The sequence below is a fragment of the Bubalus bubalis genome, chromosome 15, assembly GCF_019923935.1.
Source record: "Bubalus bubalis isolate 160015118507 breed Murrah chromosome 15, NDDB_SH_1, whole genome shotgun sequence".
Lineage (NCBI taxonomy): Eukaryota > Metazoa > Chordata > Mammalia > Artiodactyla > Bovidae > Bubalus > Bubalus bubalis.
In genome coordinates, this window is record NC_059171.1 from 39154794 (window position 1) to 39169439 (window position 14646).

General features: G+C 47.0%; 1 protein-coding gene across 2 annotated transcripts; it reads left to right on the forward strand.

Moving 5' to 3' along the window:
- The first annotated feature begins 1621 nt into the window (after positions 1-1621).
- HEY1 (hes related family bHLH transcription factor with YRPW motif 1) lies at positions 1622-5765 on the forward strand. Of its 2 annotated transcripts, none has more exons than XM_044928660.2 (5): positions 1622-2164; positions 2421-2496; positions 2645-2740; positions 3010-3091; positions 4023-5765. In XM_044928660.2, the coding sequence occupies exons 1-5, from the start codon at positions 2076-2078 to the stop codon at positions 4604-4606; spliced, it is 927 nt and encodes a 308-aa protein (XP_044784595.1). In that variant the 5' UTR covers positions 1622-2075; the 3' UTR covers positions 4607-5765. The 2 variants fall into 2 exon arrangements, with proteins under 2 accessions (XP_044784595.1, XP_006057107.1); XM_006057045.4 differs by having other exon boundaries at positions 1630-2164; positions 2645-2728.
- The last annotated feature ends 8881 nt before the right edge of the window (positions 5766-14646 follow it).

Sequence of the window (14646 nt, forward strand, 5' to 3'; positions counted from 1 at the left end):
GAGCTGAGAAAGGAAATAGTGGGGTTATCCGCGGGGTTGGGGGCTGGGGTGGGGCAGAACAGCTGAGAAGTGGCCTCCGGTGCAATACCAGGGCGCAGGGGTGCCTGGTGGGTCAGCAACAACAAATCCCAGTTGGTTGATGGAGGGACCCAGCCTAGACAGGAAAGCAGAAAGAGGCACCTGGGAAGGACTGAGGGGCTTGAGGTGGTAGAGGTTTAGTGGAATACGAGGTTCAGTGCGAGTCAGTAAGTGGTTTGCCGTGTCAGGGTGAGAGACTGAAAAACATCCGATCCCTATCAGGCTCAGGCCACTGAGTGTGTGGCGTCTGAAATGTGGGCATTGAAATCAATAAACTAAGGAGGGAGAGAAACGGACAAGCAACTTGCAAAGGTAACAATGTTTCTGTCATGCTCAACAATATGTATCAGGCAGTCCATCACTGAAAGACTGCAGTCCCCGAGTGGACTTCAGAGGAATATGTACTGCTCTGCTCCTTTGTCAGGGGAGAGAGATGCCTGGATTCCTAAATTCAGAACAACCTCCTACAAATCAGGAAGCAGTCCGAGATATACAATATATATTCGTAAAACATCTATCTCCTTGAGGTCTGGGAACTACACGTAGCACCCAGACCCGCCACGCCACCCCCGAAGCAGGAGATGTACAGGGGGCGCGTGTGTGTCTGGTGGTCAGAGATGTGAATCTCAGCAGCCAGGGCGGCCCCAGACGCAAATGCTCAGAGTCCCGCCACCCTGTCGCCCGCTGACAGGATCTGGCCGCCAACGCCTGAAAAAAAAAAAAAAAAAAAAAAGAATAGCCCCAGCTGCCCCCTCATCCGTCCACCCCTGCCCGCCCCCCGCCCCAGTTGGCCCAGCAAACAAGCGCTCCATTTCCCCGGATCCCAGATGCACAGGGGAATTTATTCCATCTCGGAGGCTGGGAAGCCCCTGCGGAAGCTAGTCCGTCTGCTAGTGAGGACACAGCTCCAAAACCCGAAAAAGAACATTTCCCGAAACCACATCTTTCCCTGCAAGCGCCCGGGGCCCCGGGCTAGTGGCCACAGTGAACGGCGCCCCGGCGGCCGCTCTCCTGGAGCCCCGCACCCTCCGCCCGGCGTCCGGCGCGCCGCCTGGCCAGGTGCTTCAAACCCGGCTTCGCCTGCGGCGTGCGCCTCCTGCCGCCGGATACCCCCGGCCCGGCAGCCGAGATTTACCGCGGCGCAGGGCGGCGGCTTCCGGGGCCGCCCGGCGCCCAGGCTCCGATTACAGGTTCACACGGGGGGCCTGGCCCGCGGCCGCCCAGCCCCCGCCGGCGCGCCCTCACGCGGCCCCGCTCCCCCGCCTGCCCATTCTTCTCCATTCATGCGGACGCCCAGCGCCGCCGCCGCCGCCGCCGCCGCCGCCGCCGCCGCCAGCGCGGCCGCCGTCGCCGCCGTCGGTCGCCCGGATTGGCTGGCGGCCGCGGCGCCGGCACTTTCCCACGGCCCGCGGCGCGTGCGGCTCACCGGCGGCGCTGCAGGCGCGGCCCTGGCGTGAGGCCAGGCCAATCGGGGCGCGCGGGGCGGGGCGGGGCCGCGGCCGACGGCGGGCTGGTGTCCCGGCCCGGCCTCCCCCGCCTGCCCGCCGCCGGCCCTGCGCCGCCCGCACCGCCTCCTTCCTCCCCAGCGGAGGCCCGGTGGAGCCCCTGCGGAGCCGACACACCGCCGCCAGGCAGGGGCGGGCGGGGAGGGCGGGCCTGGGGTTAGCCCTCGGCCTCAGCCTGGCCCCCGCCCCTCTCCTGAGAGGCTGCCAATCAGAGGAGCTAGAAACCGGATTGGCCGAGGGAAGGCTGTTGCCCGGGAGCCACCGCCCCGCCCCTCCGCCCCCTCGTCCGCCCCCTCCACTCCCCCGCCCTCCCCAGGGCCCTGGGAAGGGGCGCAGCGTGGGAAAGGGATGGTTGAGTTTTAACCGGAGGCAGAGCGTGAGCCGGACCAGTGTGTGCGGAACGCGAGCAGTGGAGCGCGGAGAGGCGCCGCTTCAGTAAACTCCTCCCTGCCCGCCGCGCCGACCCTCCCCCAGATTCCCCGCTCAGCCAGCATGAAGCGAGCCCACCCCGAGTACAGCTCCTCGGATAGCGAGCTGGACGAGACCATCGAGGTGGAAAAGGAGAGTGCGGATGAGAATGGGTGAGTTGGCGGCGGGAGGCTAGCGTCGGCTGGCCTCGGTGACAGCGCACGAGGGCCCGGGGCACGCCGGCGCCCTGCACTGACCTCTGCGCATCTCCGGCAGGCCTCCGCCCCGGGTGAACGACCCGGAGGTGCTTTCAAGCCCAAGTTACCTTAAAAATCTGAATACGGGTAGGACGTGGGGGCGACCTCTCAGATCACCTCCTCTCGCTTAACGGCGATTCCTGTTTGTTTTTTTTCCCCCCTCTTCATTTAGGAACTTGAGTTCAGCTTTAGGTTCCATGTCCCCAACTACATCTTCACAGATCTTGGCCAGGAAAAGACGGAGAGGCGTGAGTCTCTTTACAGTGCCCCCTTTTTTGGGGGGGGGGTGGGGGGGCCTGTTTGTTTTATTAATTAACGGGAAGAACCACCTTTCTTCACTTTAGAATTTACAGTCGTAATGGAAATGTCTCCCGTTGTTTTCTCTGCTTTCTCCAGATTATTGAGAAGCGCCGACGAGACCGGATCAATAACAGTTTGTCTGAGCTGAGGAGGCTGGTACCCAGTGCTTTTGAGAAGCAGGTAATGGAGAAAGTAGGTAGCTCTCTCGGTGTAGCTATCCACGCCTTCAGAATCCTTTGGCTCCTTAATCTGAATCTCACCCGTGCCTTGGGAAATAACCGCGTTTGTGAGAAGGAAATAAATTCATCCAGATTCCAACATGTTTTGCGAAGATAATTTATTTTGCTGTTGTCTGTGCTTTTATGATTTACAGAGCACATCTATGCGTATATATTTCAAGTTGTTCCCCAAAGGCAGTAGGTGCCAAATCAGGTTTTTGTTGTTGTTGTTTCCTTTTGTAGGGATCTGCCAAGCTAGAAAAAGCCGAGATCCTGCAGATGACGGTGGATCACCTGAAAATGCTACACACTGCAGGAGGGAAAGGTACGTCTCTAGTCCGGTGGGGCGTCTGCGTGTCTGGGGGCAGAGTGATCAGCTACCGACGGCTAGGATTGGTGCAGTCGCTGCTTTATTTTTACTGTGCGCTTAGGGGGTGGAGAGAGGACGGTGTGTTGTGTGGGGGGTTGCCTGTCGGTGTGCTTTCGCGTGCACATAGGTTTTCTCCAGTGAATTCATCACCCCAGCCCTCTGCAAATTAAGCTTATGCACCTTCTTTTGGAAAATACCTACTATGTGTGACAGCTAAAGTTGTGACAGCTCTGGTCAGGTAGCTCAAACCACATTTGTTTATTAACCTTTTGGAGAAAAAGCCCCGCCCCCCCTTTTTTAAATATATGGTCTTAATTTCATATACAAGATTCTTAAAGAATAACCTGGCACATGACTCTTGAGGAAAGAAACCTGTTGTGATGAAGTAGAGAAAACCCCAAGGAAGGTGGGGGACCGAGGTCTGTGTGTCTGTCTCCAAGCCGGAAAATGCTCTACTCTGGACCAAGTGCCTAAAAGCTCCGTGATGATAACTTACATCTGTGTGTCTAATGAATTTCACTACTCTGTGGTTTTTCTGTCCTTGATGTGTTTTTTGTTGTTGTTGAGGGAAAACATTAAAGGAATGAACCTAGTTTCATCTGCCGGTAGGGTATAATTCCAGTTTCTGCTTGGCAGTTTCTAATTGGGCTTTGAACTTGCATTAGCAAACACATACTTCTTATGTTGATTAATGCAAAGATTTTGGTCGACTCCCAAATATTTGGACTTTAAGAAGAGCCCGTGAGTGCTTCCCCCCCCCCCCCCCCCCCCCCCCCCCCCCCCCCTTAAAGGATGTAGCTATTTGCCAGGAAGGGCTGCCTTTGGGATCGAAGAAATGAGGGAAATGAGCGAAGCTCTGAGGTCTTTCTTTTGTTTGTTTCCTCAGGCTATTTTGACGCGCACGCCCTTGCTATGGACTATCGGAGTTTGGGGTTTCGGGAATGCCTGGCCGAAGTCGCCCGTTACCTGAGCATCATTGAAGGATTGGATGCCTCGGACCCTCTTCGAGTTCGCCTGGTCTCACATCTGAACAACTATGCCTCCCAGCGGGAAGCGGCGAGCGGCGCCCACGCAGGCCTTGGACACATTCCCTGGGGGAGCGCCTTCGGACATCACCCGCACGTCGCGCATCCCCTACTGCTGTCCCAGAGCACCCACGGGAACACTGGCACCTCGGCCTCACCCACGGAATCCCACCACCAGGGCAGGTTGGCCACAGCACATCCGGAGGCGTCCGCTTTGCGAGCGCCCCCTAGCGGCGGCCTTGGACCGGTGCTCCCGGTGGTCACCTCCGCCTCCAAACTCTCTCCACCCCTGCTCTCCTCAGTGGCCTCCCTGTCGGCCTTCCCCTTCTCTTTTGGCTCCTTTCACTTACTGTCTCCCAATGCACTGAGCCCTTCGGCACCCACGCAGGCAGCAAACCTTGGCAAACCCTATAGACCTTGGGGGACGGAGATTGGAGCTTTTTAAAGAACTGATGCTGTAGAATGAGGGAGGGGAAAGCTTAAATTCCCAGCTGAGCTGGGCTGTTGCCAACATCACCTTAAAGTCATCGGTAAAATAAAAAGGAAAAAGGTACACTTTCAGATAAACTTTGTTGAAAGACGAAAGGTTTGTTGGTTTACTTTTTATTTTTTAATGTTTTTTTAATCATGTCATGTATTAGCAGTTTAAAAAAAATCTAATTGTTAAATTTTGTTCCAAACATTAAATTGAAATAGTGAGTATAAACCCACAAATTGGTGATAGGTTTGTACTGTGCCTAATTTACTTTGTTAACCTAAGAAAGATCCCATTTTTGTCCCAAAGTTTTGGGGATTGTAACATTTAGTATTTTGAGTCTGTTTGTCTCCTTGTATAGTTACAGTCTCTTTTTAGAATTAATTTTCCAAACCACTGTGCTCAATGTTAACATGATGCTATTTTGTTAATATTTTGACAAGTAAGGTATTGTATAAATGATATTCTTTGGGGGGTGGGCTGTATTGAATTTTATATTTCTGAATAAAGCGTTGACAAATCAGATGATCAGCTTTATCCAAGAAAGACTAGCTAAATCTCTGCCTCCTACCGCAGTGAGGTGAATGTACAAACCATTAGGGGCCCTGAATCTGAATGACCAGTCACTGTCGTCTGCCAGGATTCACAGTTCTGGCTTGGCTAGGAGAGGTCTGGGTTTGGAGTTGGTAGGAAGGGACAGACGACAGTTGCATAGAATATGTCTGCATTTATCAGCCTCAAGCAATGCAATGAATTTTTAATTTCACAGATCTCAAGTTCACAGATGTTAACATGGATAAGTGATCATGGTGTGCAAGTGGTCAATGGAATAGTCCAGTGGAACCTGTTAAATTCATAACCTAATTCTTCCTGGAGCTGCCATGTTTTCTTTTCACTGGGAATGTTTATGTTGTGTTCTTCTTTTTGGCGCATGGAAATATGGTTGTTGAGATAACTTAAAAGGTCTTTGCCGCCTTCTATTTGGTTTATTTAATTTGATTTGAGCTATAAAAGCATCATTTTACAGGTCTATTCCTTTAGCAGGTATAGTTTAAGTGACCTCCACTGAACTGGGTTTGACCTCTGTTGTACTGATGTGTTGTGACTAAATAAAAAAGAACAAACTCTTCTCCTGTATGTCTTACCTACTTTAGCCTTTCTTTCTGTTGACTGAGATAAAATTCCTCATTTTCATTTTGCCTGGTCATCAGTTTTCTTCTGTTTAATAATTTCATTATTCTTGGTCTTTGTGATTTTGGATAAGGTGACTTCATTATGACGTAGAGCTTTGGTGTGGCTCCCATAAGAGGATATAGTGCTCTAGCTGTTATGTCAGATAATTGAGCCCTAAACTGATCATCTATGGACTAGAAACTTCAAATCCTGGTTGGGAGTTGCAGGGTGGGAGAAAACTCTGAAATCTTATAAAATAGTGTTGACCGTTCAACAGATATTTACTGAGGGCATTTGCTGCATGCTCAGTTCTATACAGGAAGAACAGAATATTTAATTTCTTCTTCTGTTTTGTTTGTTTTTTTTTTTAATGGCAAAACAAGAAAAGCCAAACCTTGCTAACTCGGAGCCTGGGAATCTGGTGAGCGGTGGCAGGCTGTGATTCCACACCTGCAGGGCTCTGGAGTCTTTCCTTGTCTTCTTTCCAAGGAATCTGTTTAACCCTTTAGTTGCCTTTGACTCATGCACTGGGTAGTGTGGAAGCAGACACATGCTTTAGGTTAGAATGGAAACGCTGCCAGAACAGAGGCAGTCGTCTGGGCTCCCTGGGGAGAAGAGTGCCTTCCCATGGCCTTAAAAATCGTCCTTCTGCCAATTAAGAAATCTCCTAGCTGGGAAGGAGTTGCCTTGATCCTGAGAGTGGTGGAGAGGCGAAGGAGAAAACCCACTCGAGCAGATGAGGTAGACTCACGCCTCTCTCCTCTGATTAAGAAATGAAGGCAGGACTTCCCTGGTGGTCCAGTGGTTAAGAATCTGCCTGCCAATGCAGGGGATATGGGTTCAATCCCTGGTCGGGGAACTAAGATCCCACGTGCCTCGGGACAACTGAGCCTGTGTACTGCAACTACTGAGCCCACGCTGTAGAGCCTGTGCTCTGCAACAAGAGAAGCCACCTCACTGAGAAGCCCTCGCACAGAAACTAGAGTAACCCAGCTCACTGCAACTAGAGAAAGCCTGCACACAACAACAAAGACCCAGAACAGCCAGAAAATAAAAAAACGAAGGCAAAGTGAAGAATGCACTTTGAATTCGAGCAGTGACTTCTGGGTCCCTATGAGGGAAAAGGATGGAGACTGTGGCATTTATCTGATTGGGATTTCAAATGCTAGCTCCCACTCAACCCTTCTCTGTGCGGCCTCAGACATCGGTGCCTCCTGTGATGCACGGTTCTGTTCTGAGCACTCCCTGTGCCATACAGACACTCTTTCTGCCTGCCATGATGGCTGTGATGGAAAGTGTTATGATGATTTCTGCCAAGTGTCAATTTAATTTTAGCAACTGGGATTTCAAACGGCATTACAGCATTACTGAACAGCATTGTGCTTAGACGGTCTTAGACGTGCTCTCTGGCACCCAGGTTTGATGACTGCTAGTGAGATAAGAAAGAAGTAAAGCCTCTCATTTTATTGGCTCTGCTGGAAGCTTTGTGAAACTGTAAATGTGGGGCTCATTCTGCTTGTCATGTCTATGGTCCCCATGTCACCATCTGGTTACTACTTTTTTCTTTTTTTGAGGGGGGAGACTGAGCAACTGAACTGAATGAGGGGGTCATTTTCAAGATGACTCATATTTTCATTATGAATCATTTTCAAGATTACATAGTTTTCCAAAGAAATATTTCGATTGGGCATTCCCTGGAGGTCCAGTGGTTAGGACTTAGTGCTTTCACTGCCAGGGGCCCTGGTCAAGGAACTAAGAGCCTGTAAGCAGCGGCCAATTAAAGAAAGAAAGAAATATTTTGGTTTCTTTTTCAACCTCTTCAAGGTGACGAGTTTCTGGAAATTGTGGTGATGGACTCTGAGTTACCTGGAAAACAGGATGGGGTTATGATGATGAATTGTTCTTGCATGTTCAGTCACTTCAATTGTGTCCAGCTCTTTGTGACCCTATGGACCATAGCTTGCCAGACTCCGCTGTCCATAAGATTCTCCAGGCAAAAATACTGGAGTAGGTTGCCATGCCCTCCTCCAGAAGATCTTCCTGACCAAGGGATCGAACCCACATCTCTTATGTCTCCAGCATTGGCAGGTGAGCACTTAACCACTAGCACCACCTGGGAAGCGGACATAGAAAAATGAATGTAGGAAAACTCATTTCTATTCCGAGTTGATGGAGTATGAAAAAAATTAACATCAGAGTCATTAGTGCCAGCATATTTTTATTTTATATATGTTTATAACACTTCTATCCATGAAGCCAAAACAGTTTTAGATGGCCTGTAAATGTACCTTATGGAGAAAATAATATCACTTGTCATAAAGAATTTGGAAGGCCTCAATAATTACCCATTATCTTCATTATATATATTAGCATGAATTAATGACATGAAAGATAGGTGGGCAGAATTCTTGTATAAGAAAAACCTCTTAAATAACTTTTAGATTTAAAAAGAAAAAAATCCAGGATGTATCATTTCTAATTTATTCAATATAGTTCAATTAGGATGTACTTTTTATTCAGCTTTTCTTTGTCCCACTCTGTTACTCACAAAAAAATATTTTAAATATAGATTACTTATATTTTAAATCTCTCAGAAAATGTTATATCACCTAGTTATACTTCTCCTTAGCCCTTCTGGTATATACCAGTATCAGCTTTGATGCCTTCATTAGATTGTACTGATGATTTATAATTAAAATAACTTCAGAGCTAATAGCATTTGAGATACTGCTTCAAATGTGACCCAGTTTCTTTCACAACTGAAGCTCCAGGGAAGGGGGATGTCATGGGAAGGGGACCCGAATTCTGGGTCCTGCTCTGCTTTTGTCCTGCTCTGCTTTTATCCCAGCGCCCTGAGGTGAGTCATTTAAAATTCTCTGGACCCTGCTTTCTCCATCTGTCCCATAAACTGGTTGGATTAGATGGAAGTCCCAGGCATATATTTCCTAGTGACAGGCACTAAAATGGGAGGATGCATGGCTCATCAGTCAGTGAGTGCTGACCTGGGGGTACCTTCAGTCTGAAGGGTCACACCGATTGTGTCTATGAAGGAATTTTGGTCCAGTGTTGCCAGATCTTTCAAATTTCTGAGAGCATCTCCAATTTTAGATTTTTATGTGAAATTTCCCCATTTAGGTAAGTCAGTAACGAATTCACTGAAACCTGTCTGCCAGAGTAGCAGTCAACTCTCAGCTCCCAGGGCTCTAATCTGAAAGCTTCTATGCAGGCTAAAATTTTCCAGTATCTTTGCCATGCACGGCCTATGAATATACTTAATGGATAAACACTTGCGTAACAAATTAAAAAGTGCAGTAATTAGGCAGCTTTAGGTAGTTTTATGTAAAAATAATGGGCAGAGTTTTTAAAAATTATTTCTAGGTTGTCTTATTTCCTTCTAGAGAGAGAAACTGAGGACTTCCCTGGTGGTTCAGTGATTGAGAATTTGCCTTGCAAAGCAGAGGACATGGGTTCAATCCCTGGTTGGGAAACTGAGATCCTACATGCTTCAGGGCAACTAAGCCTGTGCACCACAGCTAGAGAGCCCATATTCCACTGCAAGAGAAGCCCTCCAGCCACAACAAGCCCCAGCACAGCCTAAATAAATAAATTTTTTAAAAATAATTTAAAAAATAAGAGAAATGCCCTCCAGCCACAACAAAGACCCAGGGTAGCCAAAATAAATAAACTAAAATTTTAAAAATTTTAAAAATAAGAGATATGCCCTCCAGCTGCAACAAAGACCCAGGGCAGCCTAAATAAATAAATAATTAATTAAAATTAAAAAAAAAAAAAAAAAAAAACAGGAGAAACACCCTCCAGCCACAACAAAGACACAAGGCAGCCAAAATAAATAAATAAATATTTTAAAATAATTTAAAAATTTTAAATATAAGAGAAATGGAAACCATTTTTCTTCTAAGTCTGGACCTTTTGCAGGAACTTCTTCTGAAGACGCTTCTCATCTTGGTCCTTGTGTTCACCTGACCGAAGAGGAAGACGGTCTCAGCCTGGTGGCCTTCAATGAAACAGCCGGTATGTAGCTGGCTGGTGACTCAGCACACTGAAGTCCTCAAAGGCGCCATCTGATTTCAAGAAGAAAGAAGTCCCTGCAGAGAGCGGGTTGCGGGTTGTTTTGAACCTCACCTTGAAATAGAATGCCTGCCTTCATCTTGATGAGCTTCAGGCCTTGTCACTCAGATGCTTTGGTGTCAGCTCTGGGGTGAGGGCAGGGAGAGGGGCGAAAGCAGCGAAGGAAGGAGACACTCAAGTCTTTCTTTCTGAACTATCTGCAGGTATTGACATACATTTTCATCAGAACTGTCTTCCCCCTCATCCCCACTACCCCCCTCCCCTCCTCCTTCCACGCAAGGCAACAGTGGAGAGATGGGTCTTGGGAAACTCAGTAGGTTTCTGGATTTGGTGCTAATAGCCTGTGATTTTGTGCTTCTTTAGAGTTATGTTGTAAAATTTCCCATCGTATTTATGATTATGTTCATATTTTTCATTAATTGCTTTGTGTTGGGTTTTGATATATATTCAAGAAGGATGAAAAGACTGAGTTTGATTTGGAAAAACCCTTACTCATTCATAGGCAGTTGCCAGGTGGTCTGTGGCTTCATTTGGAAGAGACTCTTCTTTGAAAATATTTATTTATTTATTCTGTGTCAGGTCTTAGTTGCCACACATGGGGTCTTTCTTTGCAACCCACAGACTCTCTAGTTGTGTTGTGTTGGCTTAGTTGCTTTGTGGCTCATGGAACCTTAGTTTCCTGACCAGGGATCAAACCTGAGTTGGAGAAGAGACTTGAAAACACCATGATAGGCAGAGAGAGACTGGCTGATACCCCTGAGAGAGTTGATGACTAAAAATTTTCTGTAGTGACTTTTATTTATTTTTTAACCTTGGTGGTAATCTCTCCCCTGGGGCATGATTAATTTTTGTTTCTGGTGTATAGGAATGTTTCATGCATACGGAGTTGAATCATAAAATTAAAGAAGGACATATCTGAGCCCTTAATCATCCTCTTTGACCTCATTTCCTACCGCCTGCCCCTCCATCACTCTGCCGCAGCCACACTGCACCCTGTTGCTAGAACACACAAGGTATGTGCTCACCTCCAGGCCTTTGCACTGGCTTTTCCCTCTCCCTGGAATGTTCTTCCCCTGCTATCAGCTCATCTGCCTGTAATCTGTCATTTACTTGGGGCTCCGCTCAAAGGTCGCCTTCCCTAGCAGTCTTCCCTTAGGACCCTATTTGAAACATCCCCCCCCACCCAACTCCCTTATCCCCCTTCCTGCCTCTCCTCACCTCCTTTTACTCTTTGTTTTTCTCCGTAGTGCTTAGGATTATCCAACAGAATGTATATTTCACTGGTTGTCTGTTTACTGTCTGTTTTCCCTGGTTTGTTCACTTCTACAGTTCTGTCACTTAAGCAGCGCCTGGCAAATAGAAGGCACTCAATAAATATTTGTTGAATGAATGAGTGAATCCTATCCCCCTCTTTATTCAATTGCACTCATCTCACACGCTAGTAAAGTAATGCTTAAAATACTCCAAGCCAGGCTTCAGCAATACATGAACCATGAACTTCCAGATCTTTAAGCTGATTTTAGAAAAGGCAGAGGAACCAGAGATCAAATTGCCGACATCCGCTGGATCATTGAAAAAGCAAGAGAGTTCCAGAAAAAACATCTATTTCTGCTTTATTGACTATGCCAAAGCCTTTGACTGTGTGGATCACAATAAACTGTGGAAAATTCTTCAAGAGATGGGAATACCAGACCACCTGACCTACCTCTTGAGAAACCTGTATGCAGGTCAGGAAGCAACAGTTAGAACTGGACATAGAACAACAGACTGGTTCCAAATAGGAAAAGGAGTACGTCAAGGCTGTATATTGTCACCCTGCTTATTTAACTTATATGCACAGTACATCATGAGAAACGCTGGGCTGGATGAAGCACAAGCTGGGAGAAATATCAATAACCTCAGATATGCAGATGACACCACCCTTATGGCAGAAAGTGAAGAACTAAAGAGCCTCTTGATGAAAGTGAAAGAGGAGAGTGAAAAAGTTGGCTTAAAACTCAACGTTCAAAAAACTAAGATCATGGCATCCAGTCCCATCACTTCATGGGAAATAGATGGGGAAACAGTGGAAACAGTGTCAGACTTTATTTTTCTGGGCTCCAAAATCACTGCAGATGGTGATTGCAGCCATGAAATTAAAAGACGCTTACTCCTTGGAAGGAAAGTTATGAGCAACCTAGATAGCATATTCAAAAGCAGAGACATTACTTTGCCAACAAAGGTTCATCTAGTCAAGGCTATGGTTTTTTCTGTGGTCATGTATGGGTGTGAGAGTTGGACTGTGAAGAAGCTGAGTGCCAAAGAATTGATACTTTTGAACTGTGGTGTTGGAGAAGAGTCTTGAGAGTCCCTTGGATTGCAAGGAGATCCAACCAGTCCATTCTGAAGGAGATCAGTCCTGGGATTTCTTTGGAAGGAATGATGCTAAAGCTAAAACTCCAGTACTTTGGCCACCTCATGCAAAGAGTTGCCTCATTGGAAAAGACTCTGATGCTGGGAGGGATTGGGGGCAGGAGGAGAAGGGGACGACAGAGGATGAGATGGCTGGATGGCATCACTGACTTGATGGACGTGAGTCTAAGTGAACTCCGGGATTTGGTGATGGACAGGGAGGCCTGGCGTGCTGTGATTCATGGGGTTGCAAAGAGTCGGACATGACTGAGCAACTGATCTGATCTGATATTGAAGCTGAAACTCCAGTACTTTAGCCACCTGATGCGAAGAGCTGACTAATTGAAAAAGACCCTGATGCTAGGAAAGATTGAGGGCAGGAGGAGACGGGGACTACAGAGGATGAGATGGTTGGATGGCATCATCGACTCGATGGACATGGGTTTGGGTGGACTCTGGGAGTTGGTGATGGACAGGGAGGCCTGGCATGCTGCGGTTCATGGGGTTGCAAAGAGTTGGACACGACTGGGCGGCTGAACTGAACTGAAGAAGTGGAGCAAAACAGAGACAAACAGACACCTCTCTAAACCCCCTCATTCCTCAACTCAATCATTTACGTAAAAACCTACCAGAGAACTGGATGTCGTGTTTCACTTCAGTATTTTCCATTCAGTATTGTACTATTCTGCCTTAAAAGCAGTTTAACTCATGCATTCTTCAAGTCTATTTCCTTTCTGGTATGTGCTTAGTGAGGCTGGAGGGACATTGGTCACCTTTCCCCCATGAAAGACCCTCCCCTTATCTGGCCAGTCTGCCCCTCCACTTGTGGCCATGCCACTCTTTGTCTTACTCTTGGCCCCTGTCTGTTGCCCAGAGCAAAATAACTTTCTCCTCCCTGGGGCCTTGGACCCTTCTCTTCCTCCTCCCTGTAAGTTCTTGTGGGTCTTGATGAATGGCTCCTTCTTGTTCCGGTCATAGCCCTGTGTCAGTGCTCAGAGGGGACTTCCTGGATCACATTGGCAAAGACAGCTAGCTGTCCCATTTCCCGACCCCATCACTTTGTATCCTGTGATAACTCAATGTGGCAGTCAAGAGCCAACTTGGGAGCCAGAAGCCTGTTCTTCAGATCCCTGTTTTGACTCTTGTTTAAACACTCTGTGACTCAGTTTCTTCATCTGTAAAATGGGAGTAAAATTGTAACTTATATGTTTCTTGTGTTTTACAAATGGTATTTAATATATACATAAAGTACTTAAAACAATGTCTGACACATAGTAAGCACTCAATAAAAATTAACTTTTAAAAAGACCCTGCACTTTCTCCTAAAAACATTTAGTTCTTAATCCATCTTTACCTTCATCTGCTCTCCAGTTAAGGGATCTCAGCATTTTTTTAAAATTAATTTTTATTGGCATATAATGGTAAAGAATCCACCTGCTAGTGCAGGCGATGAAAGGCACGCAGGTTCGATCCCAGGGTTGGGAAGATCTCCTGGAGAAGGAAACAGCAACCCACTACAGTATTCTTGCCTGGAAAATCCCATGGACAGAGGAGTCTTGTAGGCTACCGTCCATGGGGTCGCAAAGGAGTTGGATGTGATTTAGCGATTAAACAACAACAAATCTTTGCTTTACAATGTTGAGTTAGTTTCTTGTTTTCCTGTTAGTTTCTGGGCTTCCCTGGTGGCTCAGACAGTAAAGAATCCGCTTGCAATGCAAGAGGTCTGAGTTCAATCCCTGAGTTGGGAAGATTCCCTGGAGAAGGGAATGGCTACCCACTCCAATATTCTTGCCTGGAGAATTCCATGGACTGAGGAGCCTGGTGGGCTACAGGCCATGGGGTCACAAAGAGTCAGACCTGACTAAGCAACTAACACAGCATTGAGTAGGGCTCCCTGTGCTATACAGGAGATACTCATTTGTTATCTGTTTTATATATAGTAGTATATATGTCAGTCTTAGTCTCTCAATTCATTCCACCTTTCCCATCTGCCTTGGTAACCCTAAGTTTGTTCTCTACATCTGTAACTCTATTTATGCTTTGTGAGTAAGTTCATCTCCACACTTTTCCTAGATTCCACATATAAGTAATATTATATATATTTTTTCTTTCTGATTTACTTTACTCTGTGTGACATTCTCTAGGTCCATCCACATGTCTGCAAATAGCACTATTTTGTTCCCTTTTATGGCTGAGTAATATTTCATTATACACACACCCCCCACACACATCTTCTTTATCCATTCCTCCACTGATGGTCATTCCATTGCTTCCCTGTCCTGACTATTGTAAATAGTGCTTCAGTGAACATCAGGGTGCATGCATCCTTCCAAATTATGGTTTTCTCCAGATATATG

Bases quoted from the DNA above. Each gene is read 5' to 3' on its own strand.
- HEY1 (XM_044928660.2), top strand. From the start codon at position 2,076: ATGAAGCGAGCCCACCCCGAGTACAGCTCCTCGGATAGCGAGCTGGAC. The intron at 2,165-2,420 runs GTGAGTTGGCGG...CTCTTCATTTAG, and splicing joins GAGAGTGCGGATGAGAATGG to GAACTTGAGTTCAGCTTTAG. The intron at 3,092-4,022 runs GTACGTCTCTAG...TTGTTTCCTCAG, and splicing joins ACACACTGCAGGAGGGAAAG to GCTATTTTGACGCGCACGCC.